This window comes from Kogia breviceps, chromosome 19 (genome assembly GCF_026419965.1).
Source record: "Kogia breviceps isolate mKogBre1 chromosome 19, mKogBre1 haplotype 1, whole genome shotgun sequence".
Lineage (NCBI taxonomy): Eukaryota > Metazoa > Chordata > Mammalia > Artiodactyla > Physeteridae > Kogia > Kogia breviceps.
Genome location: NC_081328.1, coordinates 21,965,552 through 21,992,274, shown reverse-complemented (window position 1 = coordinate 21,992,274; position 26,723 = coordinate 21,965,552). Strand labels below are relative to the sequence as shown.

Here is a 26,723-nt window from a genome sequence, read left to right as displayed (position 1 = left end):
TCCGCAACGGGAGAGGCCACAACAGTGAGAGGCCGGCGTACCACACACACAAAAAAAACCAAAAACTTGACCCTGGGATAAGAAAAAGAGATTGAAAGTATGATAGTTAAGAGCAAAGTTTCCGTGCTCTCCAAGCAGCTAATTATTAGGAAAGATATTTTGAGATTGGAGTGAGAGTACCATAAGCAGAAAGGGGGGAAAAGAGGGTTCCCAAGGAAGGGTATGAAATGACAGAATTCAGAAGGAGTTTTGGGGATGAACAGCTGGGAAAAATCCTATCTTCATTCTTGGGTAGAGTTCAAGGAAGTAGCAGGAGATTCCACATGTGCAACAGTAGAGAAGCTGTGCCCATAGTGGGTCTGCACAGCTGAGCCTGTGACAACCTCTCTAAGTCCCCTATGGATGGGATGCTGACTATTTACTGTGTGTCCAAGAGCAATATGGACAAGGTCCAGGGAACTGTCAGACTTTGAAAGGGCTTTGAAACAAGGACGGATGTTGCAGAGATCTATATGAACCAATAGCCAACGATCGGGCACGGAACTGGGACATCTCAGTGGTGAAAATAAAGATAAAATGATCCCTGAGCTAAGATCCCACATGTCATGTGGCCAAATAAATAAATAAATACCAGCTATTATTTTAAAAGAAAGGTTACAGGTTGATGAGATTAATTTTTCTGTACTTGTTAGGATGGAGGCACAAAAGAGGACTTGAGAGTTTATTTATAAAAAATAAGTTACATATATTGCAAGCCTGAGTTTAATGGACCAATATACCTACCTTCTATCTAAAGGAAAATGGTTAGTATCTTTTACTTTTACCAACTGTTCTTAGATAGTTAATAATCTTGGGTTAGGAAAAGGATATGGAATTTTGAAATAAAAATCTCTGCCATGTTCTATCCCTACCTTTAGTACAGTAATTTAAAACAAGCCTATCCATCTAACTAAAAAGGATACACTGTCAATTTTCTTTAGAGAATACAACTTCAAAAGTACTGCCTGTACACACAGGCATTTGATAAGTATAGATCAACAACCAAAGGGCAGGATGAGCAGATCGTTATGAGGTAACTGTGAGCTAGACTTTGTTTATATTGTGTTCTCAGGAAAGCAGATCATGCTTCTAGTGAGTAAATAAAAGCTAAAAAAAAATCACTAAGTGTATTTTGCTGTCTTACAGTGATATATGAGTGTGTGTGTAGGTATGTGTGTATTCCTATGAATATATTTATATATTTTATATGTGTTTATGTGCAAAGCAAACAAAAACAAATCTGCTTCAGCACTGACCTTTGCAAATTAGTCCTGTTAATCAAAATCCCAAAAAAACTTCCAAGTCAGTAGAACAACCTAAGTAAAATTATGAACAGAAAGTTTAAATGGTCCTCTGATAATACCCCTACGTCTGAATCCCATGTAACAAAATTCTAAATTTGAAAATGGAAAATGTCAATTCATAATATAACATCTCAAATCCATAAGTAGTCAGGAAGAGGATCAATGAGTATAGAATTTTTACAAATTACCCACATAAAGTATAGTAATTAAATAGAGTTATAAACATTGTATTAACAGATATCTAAAGCGACACGCTGAAATCTCCTTTTTAACAGTAGTTAATGGAATATTTGAAGGCTAGGATATGTAGGTTTGAATCAAGGTTCCAAGAATGAGTTATTACTAGTCCTGGAGAAATGTAAAACTCTCAACATTTCAGGGTGTTTTACCCGAAGTAATAACAGTGTACCCTCAATTCCAAGGAATCAAATTCTTTCAAAAATCCCCCAAAAGTAACAGCTAGATCTCAATAGCCTAAGTTCATCCACAACAAATCTAGCCTTCCAGTTGAAAGACAGAGATACATTTTTACCATTAATATAATGAATACACTTTATATTAGAGCAGGTAATTACTTTTCTCAGTGTATTGGGCATGGTTTAGATACTCCAGAAAAAATCAGATCTCCTAACTACGGAGTTTATAACAGGGCACACAGGATCTAGATATTCCATTAAGATGAAAGAATAAAAGGAATAATTATTTGTTCCCAGAACCATTTGTCCTTAAAACAATGAAAGAAAAAAGAGTTGACAATGCATATGAAAGTTAAAAGACTAACCACATACATGTTATAAGCATCCTTTTTATATAAACTGACACAAAGCATAATGCTGAACAATGAACAGCGCTTATTTATGAACCCAATGAAGGGAAAATCTATTTGGTTCTGTTATGTTCTTGTTCTAGTCTTCCCTGCATCTCTTGAACTCCCAGTAATAAATTCTCTTAGCTTCAGAGGACACAGCTGCTAATCAAGCACAGGCTCTCCTGGAGCGAACTCCATGCTCCCAACTTTAGGGGATGCTAAAAAGCTGCTCTACTCCGTGAAATGAATCTTGGTAGTACTGGAATCCGGGAAATCTACTTCTCAAATAAGGGGGTAAATGTTGATCCAAACGGTATCTCATTTTTTATGTGAGATGTAGCTCTCTGCTTTAGCTTCTATTGGAAAACCTAAAATATGTTCATATGCTGAATAAACAGCTCTAGAAAGAAACTTAGAGAGTCTTTTAATATGAAGAAACAAATATGGATCCAAAGGTTTTTACTTGGAGAAGTGAGAGCTGGGTCATACTGACAGCAGAGTGGGCGGCAGAATAAAATATTCTTCAGATTCAGGACCAGACACAGCTTTTGTTTTCTCTACTCCATACCATATCCCCACCAATCCTCCGTGAACAATAAAACCCTTACCATGCTGAAGTCTTTAGTGGAGACCTGAGAGGTGAATAATGTTGTGCCAGCATTATTCAGTCCTTCAGGTTATTTAGGGGAACAACATTCCTTTTTCTAGCAACAGAGAAATTTGTGAGTTAAATGACATCATGCTGCCTTGAATGAAACAGCTCAGGCTCAAAGTTCACCCAAAGGCCAACAGTGATAAACTCTCATCCAAGGACAAACTTTAATATATTTTTGGTACTTATTAAAAACAGCATGTATATAGCAGCCATACAGTTAAGAGAGGGTTCTTTACCAAACTCTGTTTCTGATCAGAAAGCACTCAGGATCTTAGGAAGAAATTCTGCTTGGGAATGTAGTTTCTTAGTAAAGAAAATAAAATTTGCCTTTTAAGAAGAAGGGCTCAAAGAGAAATAATCCGAAAGCAAAATAGTCTAAGGCATTTCCTAACGAACAAGCAATCCACAGAAGAGGAAATACAACGGCCAAAAAACACACATAAATAGTAGTAATCAGAGATTTGCAAAATTTAAGAAGTTATGCTTTCATACTATCAAACTGACAAAAATTAAACCCTGGTCTTTTTAAAAATAATTTTTTAAAAAGAGAGAAGGCTCTCAGGTCAAAACTACCACACCTAACTACCTTAAGATAAAGGTACCTCCTTATATTTTTTGAGGGAGTGACTCTTACTTCTACTGAAGTCTGTAAGTTTTCTCTGTAATTTATAAATGTTTCCATTTAAATGTAAAGGAATTCACTGAATTTCACACACAGAGTAATCAAGCAATAGCACGACATATTACTGGCTATTCTGTTTCTTAGGAGCCATCTCCAGTATCAGTGCAACAACAACTGAAGTGTTACAACACATAAAAGGGAACAGGCTTTACCTACGTTATATATTAAACGGATCAATGATCTTTCTTGCACCCTGACCCTGAGGTACCCTAGATGTTCTCTAATTAATTATTAAAGTTTTCTAACAGTCAGTCATTGTGCATCTCTGGTTTCACTTTCCTTTTATTCCACACTCCCAGAAGAACAGTCACAGGCAATATATAATTAGAAAAATGACATACCCTCATTGTTTATGAGATAATAGATTTCACTGGATAACTGACAACCTTAGGTGCATCTCCTCCCCACCCTGCTCTGTCTCCCTTGCCTTACTCCCAAAGCATCATATAATATTCCCACAGAAGACATAAGCTAAGGAGCTTTCATTTGTTATTCTTGCTACCATAGCGGTCATTTGCCATTGCCCATCTGGACAAGTTGTACCTGGGGATAGACTGGAAGGGCTCACAATTTAGTTTTGCTCCTCAGTGTAACTCTAAATATCATAAAATGAACAGAAAGGATAAAACACAATGGCTTCAGGCTGTCAGCAAGATCAGCTACTCCCCTGAAAATTTCGAACTGTCCCAACTTAATAGGCTGTGACAGGCCCTTCAAAACATTTGCAATTAAAGTCACCTGGAAAGATGTACACAATTTAATATGTATTATGGCAACTCAATTCATAGTACAACTATATTATATATACATTAAACCAGGAGCAGGAGAACTAGAAAAGTGAGTCCACCCTGACTATTTTAAAGGATCATACGATGATTGTATAATACCTTGCCTACAGCTTAGAGATATAACAACTTTGTCTTACCGAGGGTTAGATAATCTATCCGGAAAAATATGTCTAAATAACAACAAAACCATTCTTATCAAAGCCCACCTTTACATAACTGTTAACTCACGGGAGGGAAGGCGCATGGCTGGGAACAGGGGTGACTCATTTTCCACTAAATATTTCTTGGTACCTTTTAAATTGTGTATACTATGTACCTATTTAAAAATTTATAATTGTACAGTTGTGGAATAAGCACACTACAGTTAATATGGTTAGAGAAGTCAATCCAAGAAGTTAAGAAAGAAAAACAAAGAAATAAGATGTGTATCAATAAATGATGGAAACCAATGCATGAAACAAAAGTTGAGCTTATAGTATATCGAGTCATACATTTCCCCCATTTTCTTAGGTTTTGTGGCATTTTCTCTAAAAAGGGAAATAGAAGTGCCTACATACACTCTTTCTCACACTCACTCTACATGTATCTGTTTATCATTATCTCTGTATTTACACACACATATCAAATATAGGACCAGCTTTTAGCAGCTGCTCAAGTACACATGGTAGTGTATGTTTCTGTTGAGGGAAATGACTATTTGCTGGAAGCTAGAAGCTCTTTGGTGCTAATTCTCTGTAGAATTATGAGCTGTAATCTTTCGATAGTGGCAACTGTATTCTCACAGCTAACCCTGTATGTTAGAGGCAGTTCCTTCAGGAATAATCAATTCTCTAAATTCAAGGAACACTCTAAAATATAATATCCTCTATGAGATTGAGATGAGTAGAGGTTAGGCAGAAAGTATCGCAAATTGATGTCTTGAAGGTAAAAAAAAAAAAAAAAAAAATCACTGTTTTGGATCATTAAACCACATTCAGTCATCAACGTACCAATCTGTACAAGTAGGCAATAGGCCAGTTATTGGAAACGTATTGTTCCCAATCTAACCTACAATGGCACAGCTGAAGAGCAAAGAGTCTAATGTACTCAGTGCAGCCTCCACAACAAGGTCTTACAAAACGAATATAAAGGGGAGGGAGTCATTTGGAAATATAAAAACGGCAAAGATCATTTTTTGCAGAGTTAATGCAGCTTCTTCCATGCGTCCCTTATTTATTATCTAGTTACATACCAGATAAGGCCAGATCATTATACAGCAGGAAGAATTAAGTACAGATTTTCTCTTGCCTAAGCAAAAGAGGCAAAGTTCTCTTGGCATGGAGAGTTAAAAGCTTTTAGTTGTGGAAGACGTCAACGTTTTCAACCTATACTTAAGAACATAATTTAAAATCTTTCCAAACAATCATTAAGGATCCTTGGTATGTTTCATAAAATAGAGAAATTAAATGTTTAAGATTTTTACCTCTAAATAAATCAGAAAAATCACAGAGCCAAGAGGACTGGGGAAAGAATGAGATGGAGAATACTGCCTTACAACCACCATACGCTTTTCTCTCTTTCCAAATGCAGGAGAACATTTTCCAAGGCTTGCTCTTCCCTCTACCGCTGCACAACATACAACTACGAGAAAGAGGTATCTCCTTATTATTAAGTCCTTGTCATTAGATACATACTAAGTATTCATAGGTAAAAAGATACAAGAGTGGGTGGCTTTCTCACAATACTTTTATCGACCATACGTTAAAAAAAAAAAAATTTTAAGAGAACGTAAGAAACAAGAGTGTCAGAATGTTGTTAATTCTTCAAGCTGAGTAATAGCCAGACTCATTATACTATTCATTGTACTTCTGTGAATGTTTGAACATTTCCATAATAAAAAAAATTTTTTAAGTATGTTGCATGAATGAAAAAAACATTTCTTTTTTTAAAATAAATTTATTTATTTTATTTTATTTTTGGCTGAGTTGGGTCTTCGTTGCTGCACGTGGGCTCTTCTCTAGTTGCAGTGAGCAGGGTCTACTCTTCATTGTGGTGTGTGGGCTTCTCTTTGAGGTGGTTTCTCTTGGTGCAGAGCACGGGCTCTAGGCACAAGGGCTTCAGTAGCTGTGGCACATGGGCTCAGTAGTTGTGGCTTGCGGGCTCTAGAGCACAGGCTCAGTAGTTCTGGCGCACAGGCTTAGTTGCTCTGCGGCATGTGGGATCTTCCCGGACCAGGGCTCGAACCCATGTCCCCTGCATTGGCAGGCGGATTCTTAACCACTGCACCACCAGGGAAGCCCCAGCAAACACTTCTTGACCCGCAGTTGGACACAGAGCCATCTTGATTCTTTTCTTAGCAAGACTAGGAGATCTATGAAGTATTCAAGACTATGTTGTTTTCCCACAGCACCGTATGTGTGAGAATCATCCATATTAATACCTTTAGCCTTAGTATAATATAACATTTAATTTCTATGCTCTGTAACAAATTGCAATAGTCCGTCCTTCCGTCTCCCCTTTTTTCCCCTCTTTCTTTTTTTTTAAAGATTTTTTTTTTTTTTGGTTGCGTTGGGTCTTCATTGCTGTGCATGGGCTTTCCCTAGGTGCGGCGAGTGGGGGCTACTCTTCGTAGTGGTGTGCGGGCTTCTCACTGCAGTGGCTTCTCTTGTTGTGGAGCACAGGCTCTAGGCATGTAGGCTTCAGTAGTTGTGGCACACGGGCTCAGTAGCTGTGGCTCGCAGGCTCTAGAGTACAGGCTTAGTAGTTGTGGCACACAGGCTTATTTGCTCCGCTGCATGTGGGATCTTCCCGGACCAGGGCTCGAACCCATGTCCCCTGCATTGGCAAGCAGATTCTTAACCACTGTGCCACCAGGGAAGTCCCCTCTCCTTTCATTCTTTTTCTTTCTTCCTTTTCTCCTCCCTCCCACTCTTTCTTCCGCTCTCATTGCCTTTAAAAAAAAAAAATCACCTAAACAGTATTATATGAACACATGTTCACTATAAACTTCAAAAAATATGGAGTAAAAAACAAAAGGCTCACTGGAATAGTGAACAATGATTCTAATGATAATCTCAGAAAATCAAATGCCCTTCTGGCATTTCAGAAGTCTGGAGGTTGAGAATCTTACCCTTTATGTAAAAGTTTTAGAGTTTTAAGGCAATTATCCAGAGTAAAGCCTTATCAGAATGCAGTGGACACCAAGAAAAATCCCAATTCCTATAAATTGCTAAGGTATTGAAGATGCTCAAAACAAATATGTCTAAGAGAAATTTTCATTTGCACCAATAAATTAGAATTGCTAAGAAAAATTTCTTTCTATAGGTTTGAAAATGCTTATGTTAGAGCCATACTTGTCCAGATGACCACTTAAAAACAGAAGAGATAGGATTTACCACAAATGTTTTCACTGTTGTTTGTTAACAACAAAGCTGTGCCGACTGATAGTATCTCAGTCATAAATCTCTTGGAATGGATAGAGGCAAGAAAGACCTCAAAGGACAACAAGAATACTATTTCTGTTAACACCACCTACAAACAAAAGCTAATCTTTGGTGAGTTTTTATTCTATCCAAGATAATGTGTAAAGCTTTCTGGATGAATTACCTCATTTAACCTAACACAATCTTGTAAGGTAGGTATTATTCCCATTTTAATGGCAGGTAAACTAAAGCCCAGAGAGGTTAAGTTATCTGCCCAATGTCACCCAGCCAGCAAACAGCAGAAATGGAATTTAGAAATGCAAACTCCAAAGACCATGTTCTTAACCTGAAGTATAAACTGTTTCAATTCATGATGTCTTTACCTGGTAAGTTCATTATTTTAAATTAAAATTTTCATGTGCAACATCTGAGAGTTGTTTATCCCCAAATATAAACTATATCACTGATTTAGTCTCCATGATTCCTTTATTTCGTGTCTTAATATAATCATTTTTCTCATCTTAATAAACATCTATGTATACTGATCAGAGATACCATATAAAGCTATCAAATAATGGGAAAAAATGACTTTGAACAGAAGTCTCAACACAAGGAAGTTACAGACATTCAAGGAAGCCTTACATGTAGTAACAGAAAAGAAAGTACTTTGGACCACACTTTACAGTCTCTATAATACCCCCGAGGAATTAGAAGATTTCATTTTAGAAAATATTGGTTTGGTTTTATACTTAAAGTGTAAGTGACATAACCATGGGAGGACCACTGGCACCTAGGAAACAGCCTTGGAAGGCAGCAGAGTGCCCAAGAGAAGAAAAAAACAGTAAACCCAAAATATTCTTATAAATCTCAGCTCTGACCCAGACTTGACATCATGTAAGGGAGGTTCTGATGCTCTTCATGTGGTCATAAAATACAAAGAAAGCATAGTAGAAAAGGCAAGAAACTAATGGTATAAAGGCACTCCAGTGTTTCTCGTCTCTCCACCAACTTCCACAAAATCACATGGCAGAAAGCCTCCTGTCATATGACAGCAATAAGGAGAACAGATTCAAAGTGGAGAGAGACAATCCACGGCATTCACCCACCTCCCGTACGCCTTGATCATTCGGTTGGTTACCTTCAGAAAGAAAGACCATGAGAAAAAGAAGAAATTGAGTGATGATAAAAGCTTATACACCATCAAAGCAAAAAGTAAAGCTTTTGACTTAAATAAGATGAGACTCCAAGGGTAAGATGGACAGACAGGGGTGCAGCTGAGAACTGAGCAGAAAGGCTGAATTTCCCTGGTATTTTCTACTTTTCTGGAATAAGAACTAAAAACTATTATGCAGTCAGGAGGGCCTGAAACATATAACAGAGCAAAAATTATTATTTTTTTATGATTATGTAAAGGGCAGTGGCCAAGAGCAGCCCTTCTGTTAACAACAAAGAGGTGTAGGTAAACACATAAGCAATGCTACCATAAAGTGGAGATTTTTGTTTTAACAGAATCTATATTTATATGATTATATTTCCCATGGTTGAGAGTGGCTATAATTAATGGATTTCCCTCGTTCTCCTAATGCAGCCATTTGTCAATTCAAATACGGAATGTCCAATCAATTTTGATGTATTTAGTAAGCAATTTGTCAAATGGTGTTGTAATCCAGTTAACATATTAATTCTTGTCATGGAGAGAGTTCTGACAACTACATGGTTTTCCATAACTGGTTTGGAGAGAAGAATCTGTGCTGGAGCTCAATGGTCATTCTTTGGAGGTGACACCTCTGTGTCCGGGATCTGAGAGCACGCCACAGTACATCACTTCATAGAAAAACTGCTTTGCTGAACTAGACACCTGGGGTCAACTGGACAGTGTGGCTGCCACTTTACTGTAGTACTGGTTTTCTTTGAATGCCTGTGTGTTTCATATATTTTTAATAAATTGATCAAGCCAATATATGTGACACTAAAAATGCAAAGTGTGTAAGCTTCTGAGAGAGGAACAAGGCTTTACCAATGAAATGTATGCATCTTAAATTTAAAAAGTACTTTATAAACACTTTCCCCTATTCTTAATGTTTCTTCATATGAACTGCTAAAGACGTGGCTCTCTCAATCTTTTATTTTCCTATCCCAACATCCTTCAGGTGAATGACTCACTCCTATCAGTACTTAACAGGGCACTGTACTGTTAAGGCCACACAGTTAGTAACCATTAGTCAAGACTCTTAGAAGGCCACCTTCAGCTTACACAGTGTGAAGCTCCAGACATGACAGTTTTCTTACTTTATATTTCATCCAATAATCACTGTGTTATCTCCATCTTTTCCCCAAGTCTATCTATGCACTGGGGGCTGGAGAAAGAACCACAGAGATTTCAAGTAGGTGGCCCAAATTTATATCACAGAAGAAATCTGGACTATCGTGATCAAGGAAGTAGCAAGTTCTTTCTCAAACTTTTCAGTGGGATATTTAATCACTACCAGTTTGGGCATGGAAGGAAATAGAAGATAGGTTTTTAATGTATCACAGATAACCTTCATGGGTGTATTTCACAAATACTTTCCAAAGATGATGGCTCTATACATTCACTATGTCCAAATATTTCCATATTTCTCTATCAGGAAATGCAAAAGCAGACATGAAGGCAAATCCTATCTAGAAAGCAACACTGAAAAACATGGCAAAAAAAAATTTGTTTTAAACAGAAGAAAAAGAAAGAAAGAAAAGAGGAAAGGAACATTACATTCATCTTCCAGACATCAGGCTCCCCTTAGCACATTTATGAACCATGCAAGAGCAAATTGTCAGAGTGATTTGGCACAAGGCTGTGTATTTAAAAACCTGCCATGTGCACTAGTCCTCCAGACTACCAGACGTCCCATTGTTTGATGTGTCTGCTGAGAAAGGTGCCCTATGTGTCAGAAAAGCACACTGAATATTTTTCAATGACCCAGGGGGCAGAGGTCGCTTATTATAAATGGATAATGAGACCTAATGCAGTGCTCTGAGTACGGACAATGAAAGGGTCTATCCATAGCCCCTGGTGGATTGGTCATTCAGGCTTTTATTTCCTCTGCACACTTAATGGAGTCAAACAATTGACAGAAATTCTATAGAGAAGGCTGAAACTGAGAGAAACAACTGTATTCTAACTCTGATAGACAGATACAAATAGTGATCCTGAAATGGCGCCAGAACTCCCGTCACCACTAACGTAGCAGACAGCTGTAGCATTCCCCCTAAATTCCCATTTAGTCATTTGTTAGCAATTAACCTTACTGATGGAAGTGATGGCACATCAAACCACAAGCTCCTGGCAATATCAACCCATTACATTATTGCAGGTAAGCAGACACAGACCACTCTCTTTATTTCCTTATTTTTGGAGAAAAAGGCAAACAGATATCCCTGTACCCTCCATCCTATATCCCCACTACCCAACTAACAAAATGCATATTCATGGGCTTCCCTGGTGGCGCAGTGGTTGAGAGTCCACCTGCCGATGCAGGGGACAAGGGTTCGTGCCCTGGTCCAGGAAGATCCCACATGCCGTGGAGCGGCTGGGCCCGTGAGCCATGGCCGCTAAGCCTGTGCATCCGGAGCCTGTGCTCCGCAACGGGAGAGGCCACAACAGTGAGAGGCCCACGTACCACAAAAAAAAAAAAAAAAAAAAAAAAAAAAAAAAAAAAAAAAAGCATATTCAGGGGTATCAGTATCTGAATATAAGAACCTTAAACTCCGGTGGGATAGAGTAAATGACAGCAGAAGCAGAGGTATGCATGGACTAGAGGCTTTATGACCAACAGATTATTTTTCTTTAATCTGTCAGAATCAATGTTCTATCCCAGCCAAATCTGCCAATCCAATGGCAATGAATATTAATAGCATAAATGGAAAAGAATATAGTCAACTGTACCTGAAAAAAAAGCAGGTCATAAAGCAACCTACAGGGCTTCCCTGGTGGCACAATGGTTAAGGATCCACCTGCCAATGCAGGGGACGTGGGTTCGAGCCCTGGTCCCGGAAGATCCCACATGCTGCGGAGCAACTAAGCCCATGCGCCACAACTACTGAGTCTGCTCTCTAGAGCCCACGAGCCACAACTACTGAAGCCCACATGCCTAGAGCCCGTGCTCTGCAACAAGAGAAGCCACTGCAATGAGAAGCCTGCTCACCGCCGTGAAGAGTAGCCCGAACTCACCACAACTACAGAAAGCCCGTGCACAGCAATGGAGACCCAACAGCCAAAAATAAATAAATAAAATAAATAAATTTATTAAAAATAAAAATAAAGCAACCTACAGGAACAGTAAGTTGTGATGTCACACAGTTGTGTAAAGTAAGCAAGATATTTAAAAGTACCAAAAAACCCTCTAAAAAAACTTTTTTGTTTCATTTCAATTTTAAGAACAATTATGACAGGAAGGTGATTTGACATGTAATTATGACAGGAAGGTGGTTTGACATCATTTCTCCAAATGATAAATACTAAAGCAAATGACAGAAATGCCAAGACTTACTTCAGAATGGAGTATAAGTCATTATGTTGTAAAAGAGAGGACTTTTGATGGTGAAACATCTCAACAATAAATCAACGATGACAGAGAAACCCAATGAACTATTCCATAGGTGTGAAGATCTATGTAAAGATACGGGTATCAATAAAAAGCATGTAGTCCATAAACACAAAGGGAAAGAAGAAGGAAAAGAGGGTACTCTAAACTTTTTGATTAACTATATGATTTTTTCATTGAGGAAGAAAATGCATTCAATTTCATAATGTTCCCCAAATTATACAACATATATATGGCTAAATTCAGGGTCAGTATGTCTCAAACTTCTAGTCTCCTGAAGAAAAACACCATTCATTTCAGTAAAATCATTTCTCTATGGAAGGACATGTCAGTGGATAAAATTAACTATAAATAAGAGAATCCATCAAATATAACTCAATATGAAGTGGTTTCTTAAGTACCTCAGATATTCAGACCTAGATAGAGCAGTATGACACACCCAATGACCAACAATGGACTATAAATACTCTATAAATAAGTCCTACATTACAAGTTTCCTCTACAGGAGAAAAACATTTCTTTCTTTCCCCTTCCACCCTACCCAATCTTGGGCAAATATTTATTATGGACAATGCAAGGAAATAGTGTTGAGTACCTCCACCATACTTGGTACATACCACAACAACGATGCAATCCAGGATGTTAGGTTAAATCTAATGTGACACTCCAAAGAGAGCAGCTCAGAAAACTGCTGCACATTTAATTGCTTTGCCAGGGAATTGATAATGACCATGGTAGAGGAGAGCAATACTTTTTTCTTCCTTTTTGTATCAGTATGTTCAAAATAGATCACCACTGTATTGTAAAACCAATTAAACAAGACAGTAAAATAGGCTAAAAATGTCTTCAACTCTAAACCCAAAAGTGTGACTTTATATTACAAGGAAAAATATTTCCTATTTTTACTCTCACAGTTGTAGCCGGTAGGTCAGCAGCACAAAATTTAGTTGGGAATTAAGATCTCTAGAATCTAACCTTAAATATGCGGCCTACTTGTGTTTTTCATACTTCTATGGGTAAGACAAATTTCAATACTAGCTTTAGGTATTATCTACTTCATTATATATACAGATTTAAATAAAAGTGCTAGTAAAGTCCAAGTGATCAGTAAAGGAAAAACATTTTTAAAAAGCCGATATATCAATAGATAGCCCAGCTATTGAAAAGTAAGGTTTCAGGTGGAGCTTTTAGAATGATTAACACTGCCTTCTTACATGTTATGCTGTCTGTACCATAATGGAACCTCATCTCTTCTCTCTAAATTCTCTCTAGGATAAAATTATTTCAGAGAAAGCTTACATCAATTACTAATTATATATCCAAACAATCTCAGAAAGGAGCTCAAGTCTATAAATACACACATGGAAGGTTCTGAGTTATTTCCAAGAACTTACTGAATATTACCACCAGGATACATACTGCATGCACCAAAACAGATGCAACACTGCAATCAGCAATTCTCTCTCCTACTCTAGGCAACATATTTCTCTTTAATGTTTCAATGAATGGCATAACCTACTGTTAAGCTAGTCATCCATTCCTCCTCACTTTTCTTCAGTAACCTCATATAGTTCCAAATCCTACAGAGGCAACTTGCTCAATTTCTCTGAAATTCAGCCACTTCTCTCCATCCCCACTAACAATTAACTTCTTCCTTCTTTGAATTTCTTTTTTTTAACTTATTATTTTATATTGGAATATAGCTGATTAAAAATGTTGTGATAGTTTCAGGTGCACAGCAAAGCGACTCAGCCATACATATACATGTATCCAGTCTCCCCAAGACTCCCCTCCCATCCAGGCTGCCACATAACACTGAGTGTACATGTCAATCCCAAACTCCCTAACTATCCCTTCCCTCTACCCTCCCACTCCTGGTAACCATAAGTTCATTCTCTAAGTCTGTGAGTCCATTTCTGCTTTATAGATACATTCATTTGTATCACTTCTTTTTAGATTCCACATATAAGCGATATACGATATTTCTCTTTCTCTGTCTGACTTACTTCACTCAGTACGACAATCTCTAGATTCATCCATGTTGCTGTAAATGGCATTATTTCATTCTTTTTTATGGTTGAGCAATATTCCACTGTATATATGTACCACATCTTCTTTATCCATTCCTCTTTCGATGAACATTTAGGTTGCTTCCATGCCTTGGCTATTGTAAATAGTGCTGCAATGAACACTGGGGTGCGTGTATCTTTTCGAATTACGGTTTCCTAAGTCATTTCTGTCTCAGCAGATATGGCTTGAATTCTCTGTACCTCCTTCATCCTTCACCATCTTTTCTATACCAATTAATTCAGGTAATTAACAAACACTTATCACAATGTGTTAATAGGTACTCATATACATGTTTTTTATTTGTATTTATGTTAGGGAAGGTAATGAGTCAAAAGTAAAGGCAGCAGAACTGGTGTAATGTAATATCAAGATAATACATAGGATTTAAGGACCAGAAATGTAAAAAATAATTAGGGTCACCCATATCTACTACTGGCCACATGAAAGAGACTAGATTTACATTATCTCCTAAAATAATTAAATTAGTCCTAAGCAAAAGGTTATTTTGAACCCTCCATAACAAAGCTTAAAAATAAACAAAGAAAGAATCAAATTTGTTCCCAGTAACTTGATTACATCCTAGGAAAACAGAATAATCCACCACTCAACAACATGAAACCAAAAATGCCCAGAGTCCTATCAAAAATCATTACGCACAGAAAGAAGTAGGAAAGTACACCAAGAAGAAAAATCAATCAATAGAAAAAACCCCAAGCAATACTGGGGTGAAAAGAATTAGCACACAAGGACTCTAAAACAACAATTACAAAACATATGTCTCGTACGTTCAAACAGGTACACGATGAGGAAAGAAATGAAAGATATAAAAGAACATCCAAATGGAACTTATAGATGAAAAATATGGTATCTGGAATGAAGAATGTGTTGAATAAAACAGCAGATTAGACAGCAGAACAGAAGACAATATATATAAATACATAGAAATACAAACTATATAAAATCAAACAGAGTGAAGGAAAGAGAATTTTTTAACTGAACAAAGCATCAGTGAGCTGGGAAAATATCAAGTTGTCAACAGACACATAATTGGAGTCACAAAAGGAGAGAAGCAGAGTGACAGAAAAAATTTGAAGATGTAACTGCATTAAAATTTTCAAATCTGATGAAAACTAAAAAATCACAGATTGAAGAATCTCACAGACACCAAGCAGAAGAAAACCACACCACAACATTATGGTTTAAATACTTTTTCCTATTTTTCTACATTATTTCTATTGTTTTTATGTTTTCTATTTCCTTGATTTCACTCTGATCTTTATTATTTCCCTTTTTGTGCTTTAATTCGCTCTACTTTACTAGTTTCTGAATGTGAAAGCTGAGTCATTGATTTCATTTTATAACATGGGTATTTAGTCCTATAAATTTCACCTTGAGTAGTGATTTAGTGCCATCCCATACATATTTCATTTTTCTCTGAAGTTTTTATTTTGAAAGAATTACAGATTCATAAGAAGTTGCTAAAATAGTAATCAAGATACAGAACGGTTCCATCACCATAAAGATCTACCGAACCCTTTATGGTCATATTCAACACCCTCCCTCGTACTCTGTCCGCATGATGTTCTTAAGAATCATCCAACTTGTTGCATGTATTTATACTTCAATCTACTATTTTTTTTCCCTGAATAGTAGTCTAAGATAGGGATGTGTTCTGTTTTCATTTTCATTCAGCTAAAAATAATCCTAATTTCCCTTTTGACTTTTCCTGTGAACCACCTATCATGTAGAAGTGTATTGTTTAGTTTCCAAATATTTGTAGATTTCCCAGAGACCTGTTAATCATTTCTTATTTAATTCCATTGTGGTTAGAGAATATACATACTTTGTATAACTTGAAAGCTTTTAAACTTATTGAGACTTGTTTTATGGCCCAGAAGAAGGTCTCTATTTGTCAATGTTCCCTGTGTACTTGAAAAGAATGTACGTTGTTCTACTGTTGTTGGGTGGAGTGTTCTACTTAGTCTTATATTAATGTAGCCAGCGAGGGTTTAAAGTGGGTTTCTCCAGACTGGTGGTTGCCAAGGGGGAGGAGGTTGGGGTTAGCAGATATAAGCTTTTATATATAGAACGGATAAACAACAAGGTCCTACTGTAGAGCACAGAGAACTATAATCCATATCCTATGATAAACCATAATGGAAAAGATATTTTAAAAAAGAATATATAACTTAATCACTTTGCTGTACAGCAGAAATTAACACAACATTTTAAGTCAACTATACTTCAATAAAAAATGCTAATTAAAAAAAAGTGGGTTTCTCCTAAGCAGCAAATAGTTGGGGTTTATTTTTTGATCCATGACTTGTTTAGATGTTCAGACCACTTATAACTAATGTGAGCATCAACATGCTTAGGGTTACATCAACTTATTTGTTAACATTTTATTTCCTTTTTGAGCACTTAGGTTGTTTTTTTATTTCATTATATACATCTTTAACAACCTTCAAATGATGTTGAAGTCACATATACTATAAAAACTTACAGTAGTATAGTTCCATTTCCCACACTCCTGGCCTTTATGCTACTGTTGTCACACACATACACACACACATGTATGTGTTTTAAAGACCACAATACATTGATACTATTTTTGTGTTAACAGTGAATTATATTTGAAAGAGAGTTAAATAATTAACAAAAAACCCACATATATGCTTTAACCATTTTCAGTGTTCTTCATTCCCTTCCATCTAGTGTCAAAGGCTCTCCCCACCTTTCCTATAATGCCTTTATAAGTAGAGAAAAACAATTATATCCCCAATAAAACACTGGGGGGGTTCTATGGGTATCAGTCACCTTTCTATTGTGTATCAAAGCTATATTTCTGTTGAGTGATCCTTTGTTACCATTTAACAAAGAAAACTCAGTAAGCTTAGGGAGGAACTTCTCACAAACCCATGGATTATCTTGGAAGTTCAAAGTCTGACCTACCCCCAACAAAGCTAGTTAATGTCAGCAACTTAAAAAATACTGCTGCTGCCAAATTACCTGAAAGAAAAGGAGGAAACATTATTTTTGCCCTAAATAAAACTTTCCCAAGTAAACCCTGTTTCTAATTTACAATTTGGGAAGCTCTGAAGCAGACTAAAGAAAAAGCATTGTCTACTCTGGGATCACATTCAAAGCTAGTTGATATTTGTTAGTCTCGTCTAATGTTTATCTTTGTTTTTGGCAAAGAAATACACTGAAATAAAAAGCCTATTTTAGAAAAGGTAACTATAGCATGTGTGGTTTTCTTTTTTTTTTGGAAGGAAGAAAATATACCGTTAGCACAAAAATCACTAATCACCACTACTATAATCTTTTTATAAACGATTCCCAAGATTTCTTATGACCCAGGCAAAACTTTTTTTATATATTAGATTCTTGACTTTTACCTTTACTGAGCTATATAGCAAGAGTAGATTACCATCTGCATATCCACTTTGCACACACAAACTAGTCAATCTACTCAAACCATATGACTTTTTTTGCTTATTCTAAACAGCAATTTCTTATGGCTTATCCTCCTAATGACAAAGGAGTGATTTCTACCTCCATAGTAAGGAGCTCTTGTAAGAAGCAGGCTACTATGAGTCAATTTATGATACACCCAAATTGCTCAATTTTGTATCATTCCATTCAATTAATATGGGTAGGAAGTGTGATTACAGTTAATACAAAATTTGGAGTTTTAACTTCACTAAATTTAGGTAAGAAGTCTTTAGTGTTCAGGCAGGTTTCCCTTTCCCTTACCACCAGTCACCCTTTTGCCACATATGCAGAACTTTGTTTACAACTAGTGGTGTATTTATTATGATTACAGGGCTGAAAGGGGAGTGGGGATTCCTTGCTAAACATCCTGCTCTCCTACTCTCCTCTCCCTGAGACAAAGTCTCTTTCGCATTTCCATTTACATCATTCTTTGTCCACTATTATTATAATTTCCGGAGTTTGTACAAGTCTGCTTCACTTGATCCACAGATCCAGATACAACCAAAGAAAATACTGACAACTTTTGTGAAGTTTGCATTACAGTTTTACTCCATATCGTTATATTTGAAAATACCTTCAGTAATATATTTATCAACAGTTTGCAGGTTGGGAAGTAAGGAGTGATTTTCAATATGGTTAAATAAAACAAAAAACTTCCTGCCACCAGGTACAGTATACACATCATCTTTTCAAATGGCTTCAGTAAGGGAAACCGGAGAGAAAGCAAGAAGGTAATAAGAAAGTCTTCTTAATGAGGCTCTAACTTACAGAGAGGGCTCAACAGATGGGTAGGCAAAGGCATTCTCTCTAAACTGGCTCCAGCATTGCTTTTACCAATTATATTTCAGCTCTTACTCCTCTGATGCAGATGTCTATGTTTTGCATATTTAATTGCTTCAGTCATGAAATATACTATCTTGTCGAGGACTCTCAATCAAATAGCCTTTCTTTATGTCAAAAACATGACTTTAAAAATCCAGGCTAAATCTGTGTCTCTACTGTCAATGTAAAGAAGCAATATAATAATTATTACAGAATTACCTGCCTCTTAGGTATTTTTTAACTTATTAAGTTATAAACTTAATAAGTTATATCTATAGTAACATTTCACTAGAAAAGAGGAAACATAATAATTATGTCACTTAGATATATGACAGACATATTAAGTCTATCACTTAGATGACAGATCTGGCAACATCGTCAAAATCACATATTCAGAATAGGGATTCCATTGTTAAGTCCCTGAAGTCTAATATTTGAAAATACGCACTTCTGAGATAAGAAACAAAGGTTCAGAATGATGCTTAAATGTATAGATTATTTTACAGTTTTTAAAGGACTTTAGCATCACTTCTCTGACCATAGTAACACCTTCATAAGAGCAAGTATCATTACTGATACTTTATATTTTCCATGTTATTGAGAGGTGGTCTAGAACTGGAAACTAGGCCTTTTCATCCTTATCCCAACGCTAGTCCACCTGGAATTCAAAAGGTCTCACATAAAATCCATTATATTATGTATTTTATTTAGAAACCATAGAATCATCAGTGACTACTTTCTTTCAAATTGTCTAATTCTGTTCTAGTCCAACTGTGCAACATCTCACGGGTTTGTCCTGTCTTCTCTGTAAACAGCCTTAACTAAAGCCCTCTCATCTTGCTCCAGGATCACTGTGCCTCCACTCCGCCCCCCCTCCCCACCCTGAACCTCCTCTTATTACAACACTGCCAGGGTGATCTTTCTAAGATGCAGTTCTGATGGTGTGGTTCCAATGCTTGAAAACAACTGATGGCTTGCTACTGCCTACAGTGGCGGTTCTTCAACCGTGCAAGTAGAGCTGCTAAAATAAAGTCATATCCATCAGCTTAATTAACTGGGACAAAAAAATTAAGGAATAGAGACAGTTGCCTTTTTTTTTTTGGCCCATATCTTTTTCTCACGTATTTGGGACTTGCTACTGTTTGTCTACTGAGCAGACCTATCAAAATAACTAAACAAAGAAAACCAATATTAATTCTGAAAAAGCTACCTACACTTAATCCAACAATTAGCTATTTTCACCCCTACTGAGAAGTAGGAGGAAATGTTCTCGTGAACATTGATATTACATAAATGTCATGTATTTTCCAAGTCATATGACAGAGTTAAATATATGCTTAGATAACCTAGACCCTAACAACTTTTATGTTCTCTGCTTCTTGGAACCAGAAAACCACTTACCTATTATCTCTCTGTGAAAGCTTTGGCAACTTAAGTCACTGCCCTCATAATTCAATGTATAACCCTTCACTGATGCACCTGCCTAATTTCCTTTTATCTTTTTACACCTGTCTCCCGAATTAGATACTGAATTCATTGAGGACAGAAGCAACATACTATTCTCATTTAAACCACAAGTTCCTGACACATAGAAGTCACTCAATAAATACAGGAAGAAGAAGAATCAGCGGGTTCTATTATACAAGAGAATGAGACTGCCAATTATTTGTTACAATTATAGAGTTTTGTAACTTTAGAGCAAAGTCAATACACTTTCTCTGTTTCCAGTATAACATATAACACATTATAAACATAAAATAAAATTGTTTTACAAATATTTTACTTCATGCTGCATAATACAGCTAGGCAAGAAATTATGTCTGATTCAACAAAACTCCATTAAAAACATGTCAGTGTTGATTTTTAGAAAGTTTCTTAAAAACATGCAGTACTCAGAGCCATCAAGTAAAATTAAGGATCCACTGAATTCTACAAAACTGAATTATAATTGTAAAGAATTTTTAATTCTATGACCATAAACTGGATAATAAATATTAAATTATCTTTTCAGGCCTCACCTACAAGGAAGGCTGTTTCTAGTTCAATCTACATTTTTTTCTCCTTAAGTTAAAAAAGAATCCAGATCAACCTCTACAAATGTTAGGGCTTAGGTATAAAAGTAAACAAACAAAGTCCTGATGCAGCCGGAATCACTACTTCATTATTGCAAGTAAAATTCTACAAAGCGAAAAGCCTGCTGATACAATTTTCACAGTGAAAAGTGCTTAACTTTTTTCATGTCAGAAATAAATTCCAATTTCATGAAACTTTATTATACCCTAGTATCCTCACTTTTAAAATAAAATTTTGAGCCCACCAGATATCTCATGGCCAGGGAATGTGAACAGCTAGAGGCATACTTAATGTATGCTAAAGCTTATGGTATATATTTGTATTAAATATCTTACTTGCCTCAGTCTGATTACTTATGGCCTCTGGCCTATGGACGAGTGGTAATATGCATGGTTGCATTAAAAGTCAGCATTTTAAAATGAAAGCTCAAAATACTCTATGGAAGGGAAAAAATGAGAACTACTCACGACCAGCAAGCAGGAACTGATAATACTGTACTGCATCTGCGGCGAGGAGCAGAGGGTGGTTTGCGTTAAATGGTGGTTGCAATTCATTCCATTGAGGAGTTCTAAGGAAACAGCAGAAGAATATTAATATTCAGGCTTAATAGATGGGATGTAAATCACCATCACTGTCACCACTTAAAGACATTGATATAAACTCACACTATCTTTGTAATCATTAAAATGAACTTGTTGGAGTGCTGAAACCTGAAACACAAGGCCATCTGCTTAGAAAGAATAAAAAGGTGGCAGTGAGTCACACTAATTACATACAGCCAATATTAGTTTAAAGCAGACGACCCTTCAATACGACAGACAAGACATTCAAAACATTGAACAGAGAGGAAGTGTGGAATTCAAATGTCACAACTAATTTTTACCTAATTTCTGACACTTGTTAGAGCTCTCTATTTTTAGAATATGTATACATTTTAAAATAAAATAAAAGCAGATAAAAATGGCTTAGAAAAACACAGTTAATGGTTGGCTTATTAAAGACCTAATTAGCATCTGAATGCCAAAATAAGCCACTTATTTCAATGATGGTGCAGTAATTTTAATTAGATCTGCCCATTCCTAAATAGCTTGATAAATAAGATATTGATCAGATCAATCCAGTGCAGTAAAGTACTAGTAAAGAAAGGTAGAGCCTCCAAAAATCAATATAAGAATATTTTAAAATGTCATAAGGAGAGAGATCATTTTCATATCCATTTTTGTCTGTTTCCTTCCATACATGTCAGGACCAATTTTTTCTGTCTCTCCTATACTATTGTACACTATATTGAACGGATTTTATCCTAGATCTTATTTCTCCATCTTTATACTAGATTATAAAGGTTCTAATGATTATGTACTTTTGAGAAGGACTCTGATTGTTAATAAACATTTTTACAGTGATAAACCATTATATCTTGGGGAATCACTTTAAAGGAAACCTTCCAATCTATTTATATTAGTTTCCATTCCCCATAATGGCTATCTCAATGTACTTTCTATTTGCAGTGAGCATGAGACTGGAAATAGGGGAAGCACTAAAGCTCTTTATGTGGGATAGGAAAAATAAACAAGTCCTAGAAAAGGTAACTCAAAGATGCGAGGAGAAAGAAGTTCAAAGGGAGGTATTCTCCAAGGCATACACCAAAGACAACTGAATACATAAGACCACACAAAAATTTGTACATGAATATTCTCAGGAGCATAATCCATGACAACTAAACTGTGGAAATGCCCATCAACTGATGAATGGATAAACAAGATGTGGTATATCCATGCAATGGAATATTATTTGGCCATAAAAAAGGAATGAAGTTCTGCTACATGCTGCAACATGGATGGACCTTAAAAACATTATACTAAGTAAAGGAAATCAGATGCAACAGGTCACATTTTGCATGATTCCGTTTACATGAGATGTCCAGAGTAGGCAAATCCAGAGACAGGAGATAAACTGGTGGTTGCCTAGGGCTGAAGGGTTGAAGGAAAATGGGGGGGAAGGGGATGACTGCTAACGGGTATGGGATTTCTTTGGGGGGGTGATGAAAATTGATTCTGGTGATGGATGCACACCCTAGTGAAAATTCACTTTAAGTGGGTGAATTGTATTATATGTATTACATGTAAATTGTATCTCAATTAAAAAAGGAATGAATTGTCCAAAACCACAACAGGGATAAATCAAAATAATTTTGCTGGGAGAAAGAAGACAAAAAGATTATGCACTCTGATTCCATTTATATAAAATTTTAGAAATTATAAACTGATCTATAGTGACAGAGAACAGACCAGTGGTTGCCTGGGGCTCAGTGGGTGAAGTAGGGATAAAGGGGGGCAGGTGAGAGATTAGAAAGAGGCATAAGAAAACATTTGAGGTGATGGATATATTTATAATGTTAATTATGGGGATGATTTCACAGCTGTATACATACATCAAACCTTACCAAATTGTACACTTTTAATATTTTATATCTCAATAAAGCTGTTAAAAAAAAAAAACCCAAAAACAAAAAAACAAAAAGAGATACTACCTAACTAGAGTCCAGCTGGCTCGGGGAGATGTCATCATTTCCAGCGGGGTGTCATCGCTGATCTTGGGTGCAGTGCTAAGCGGTCTTGGCTCCATCATGTGCTCCACTAAGGTCCCGTAGCAGCTAATAATGTAGAGGGATTCAACTACAACTTGTTTGGACTGATCTACAAAACAGGAAAACAGATCCTGGATATGTGATATTGGCATAAAAGGAGCACAGCATCATTTCTACAAGTTATTGACCCTTCAGTCCGTTCCTGAGGTTGCTGAGAGAAAATAAGAAGGCAGGAATTTTTTCACATGGTGCCTGCTTCTTGCCTAAAAATTGTCTCTTATAAGTAGATGCTAACGAACATGAAAAGTTCTATGCTATCAAAATATTTTTAAATTTAAGCAATTTATTTCAAGAATGACATATACTCAAAATTCTAGTATGCTCAAACAATATTATACAGTCTTTTGTATTTGCCTGCAGTGTAGTAATTTGTCCCACATTACGAAAAATGAATGGTATCAGGTGGGACAGGGAAGAACTGAAAGAAAAGGAACCCTGTATGGACTAAGATTTAGTTACACTGGATGCACCAACTCAACTGCAGGAGAGACCCTTTGCCTGAATCCACCTAACTTCTCATCTACTCTCTCTCAGAAAACGCCCTCCTTTAAATTTTTGGATTAAAACAAACAGACAAATGAAAAACACACACATGTCCTCCTCCCCCAAATCCTCGTCCTCCTTTCCTCTCAATCCTCTTCCTTCTTTCCTCCCATGGCAAATGAAGACCAGTCATACTTTGAGGTCAGGTGCTGAATATGGATCTAATCAAATGACTTTATAAGGAGTACACATGTCCTCACTACCAAACCAGGTTTAGTCCTCTATCTTGGGTTTTACAGTAAACCTAGGAGCATATGAAATCCCTCATGAATGCTGGGTGGGTTACCTTATCTCTATGCCAGAGGACTCAATTACAGCTGCTTTGAGAAAATGGCTAATGACCAGTAGTGGGACATAAAGGAGTAGCAAGTTAAAAGGGTAATTAGAACAGAAGCGAGAAGCATTTGAAATCGAGCTTCACAGAGGGTTTTAACTAGTAACAAAAAGTCATTTCGATAGCATCATTAAAGCTGAGGAGGTAACAAAAAAATAAAGATGGGATAAGAAAATGGAAGGCTTGCATACTTTACTGTATCCTCTCCCACTTAGGTAAAGAGCCTGCTGTGCCTGGGATCCTATTTCCAAGGAAAGGGCCACTGAAAGGCGATAACAAGGGAAAGGGCTGATGTCTGACTGCCAGTATTAAGCGTAAGGGAGAGCCATTTTGCCAAGAACAATACAGCCTGTGGAACCTGTCAGAAAAGTGCCTCGCTAACAACTCGGTTTCTGACCTACTTTAATGGTATCACAATAATAAGAGGAATTTTTTTTTTTTTTTAAAGAAGATGTTGGGGGTAGGACTTTATTAATTAATTTATTTATTTTTGCTGTGTTGGGTCTTCGTTTCTGTGCAAGGGCTTTCTCTAGTTGTGGCAAGCGGGGCCCACTCTTCATCGCGGTGCACGGGCCTCTCACTATCGCGGCCTCTCTTGTTGCGGAGCACAGGCTCCAGACGCGCAGGCTCAGTAGTTGTGGCTCACGGGCCTAGTCGCTCCACGGCATGTGGGATCCTCCCAGACCAGGGCTCGAACCCGTGTCCCCTCATTAGCAGGCAGATTCTCAACCACTGCACCACCAGGGAAGCCCAAGAGGAAATGTTTAACACTCAAAATTAAACACTTGGTCCAGGAATGCAGGCACTCTTTTCTAAGCAGAAACAATGAGGAATCACACACTAACAGAGTAATTATATATAAGTTGACTCTGGTGGACAAAGGAGGGATTTTTTAAAACAACAACAACACCACTATATAAGTTCAAAGGGACAATGGTTACCATAAAAGATGATTCTTATTTCTGAGTGGGAGCCTGTTTTTATCTTTTAATTTATAACATGGCAGAGTTGTTGTAGATTTTTTTTTTTTTTTTTTTTTTTTTTTGCAGTACGCAGGCCTCTCACTGCTGTGGCCTCTCCCGCTGCGGAGCACAGGCTCCGGATGCGCAGGCTCAGCGGCCATGGCTCACGGGCCCAGCCGCTCCGCGGCATGTGGGATCTTCCCGGACCGGGGCACGAACCCGTGTCCCCTGCATCGGCAGGCGCACTCTCAACCGTTGCGCCACCAGGGAAGCCCTGTAGATTATTTTTTAAGGGCAGATTTAGCATTAGAAAACCTGGGTTCAAACTCTGATACCATAACCTACTAACTAGTGATTTTAGCTAAATTATTTAAACTTACCGATCTCAAATTCTCCATCTCTAAAATAGGGATAACAACGTTTTTCCTCTCCACACTTTATAGACAATGGCATAAAATTAGTTTGAGAAAAATGTAAAAGTTACATATAATGGTATGGAATTGACAGCACTGAGAACACCTGTATATTGTCACCAGCAAAACAAAATAAAAAACACTCAGTGGGCAATTTATTCCACATTTATAGTGAGAGGATAGCCTGTCTTCTTGAGACTTGAGTAGTTGAGGAGAGACATGCTAACTGAGCGGGAAAATTTTTTTCTATTGTTGAGCTCAAGATTATTCAAAGAGAACTGCTCTGCATTTTCCTCAAGAAACAAAAATTACAAATGGCAAGTTTAACTTGAGTAAAAATACGTACCTTTTTCTCTTTTCAGACCTGCATTATTTGCAAACCACGATCGGGATGTCCCAAACGTCGCAGCCACGCAAAATTCTCCGCCCATTGATTTGCTGGGTGAAATTTGTGGAGGTGGTTTAACTTTGCTTAAAAAATAAAATGATAGTAAAAAAAGAAAAATTACCATGATAAAATCATGGTCCTTGCGAAAATGACATATTTCCCTTACAATTTGCCCCTAAGTATTCAAATGTTCCCATGTGGACATGCATTTTGCCCTAAGTACAACTGGTGATTGTGAGACTGTGATCTGCAGTAAAAGCAAAACTAGTTCAAAGCTCCAGAGTATTATGGGAATAGCAATTTATACCAATAAAAATTAGCTTCTTTTTGAAGAATGTGCTGGCAAAATCCAAGTCAACACATTTGAGATAGATAACATTTCCCTGGATATTTCAAAGTGGAACAGTAGAACCAGCAAAAACATCTCAAAATAATAGAATAGTTTATCAGTTCACTTCAATCTGTAAAATGTGGGACTGACAATACAGTTGAATGGAGACAGCATGTATGAAAACACGAGATGATACACAATGAAATCCTGACAGTGCTCTCAGACATATATGTATGGTTAGACAATGTCTGGTGAGTAGATCTAAAGATCTAATGCGATTACAGTCACTGATCTTCCTATTTCTTGTTTATTTTTTCTTTGAGGATTTGTGAAGATGATAGGTCTATTTTTGTTCTGCTTCTCCTATGTTTGAGGACACATTAAGTAA

At 36.9% G+C, this 26,723-nt stretch overlaps 1 protein-coding gene across 6 annotated transcripts in view; it reads right to left on the bottom strand.

Moving 5' to 3' along the window:
• Positions 1-26,723, bottom strand: part of BCAS3 (BCAS3 microtubule associated cell migration factor) — a 564,511-nt gene that overhangs the window by 290,560 nt on the left and 247,228 nt on the right. For all 6 annotated transcript variants that reach the window (XM_059047562.2, XM_059047561.2, XM_067021771.1 and 3 more), the window contains 3 exons: positions 25,963-26,087; positions 23,248-23,413; positions 21,185-21,285 (listed from right to left, as the gene is read on the bottom strand). In XM_059047562.2, coding sequence (XP_058903545.1) covers positions 21,185-21,285; positions 23,248-23,413; positions 25,963-26,087 — 392 coding nt within the window. The remainder of the gene's footprint in view (positions 1-21,184; positions 21,286-23,247; positions 23,414-25,962; positions 26,088-26,723) is intronic.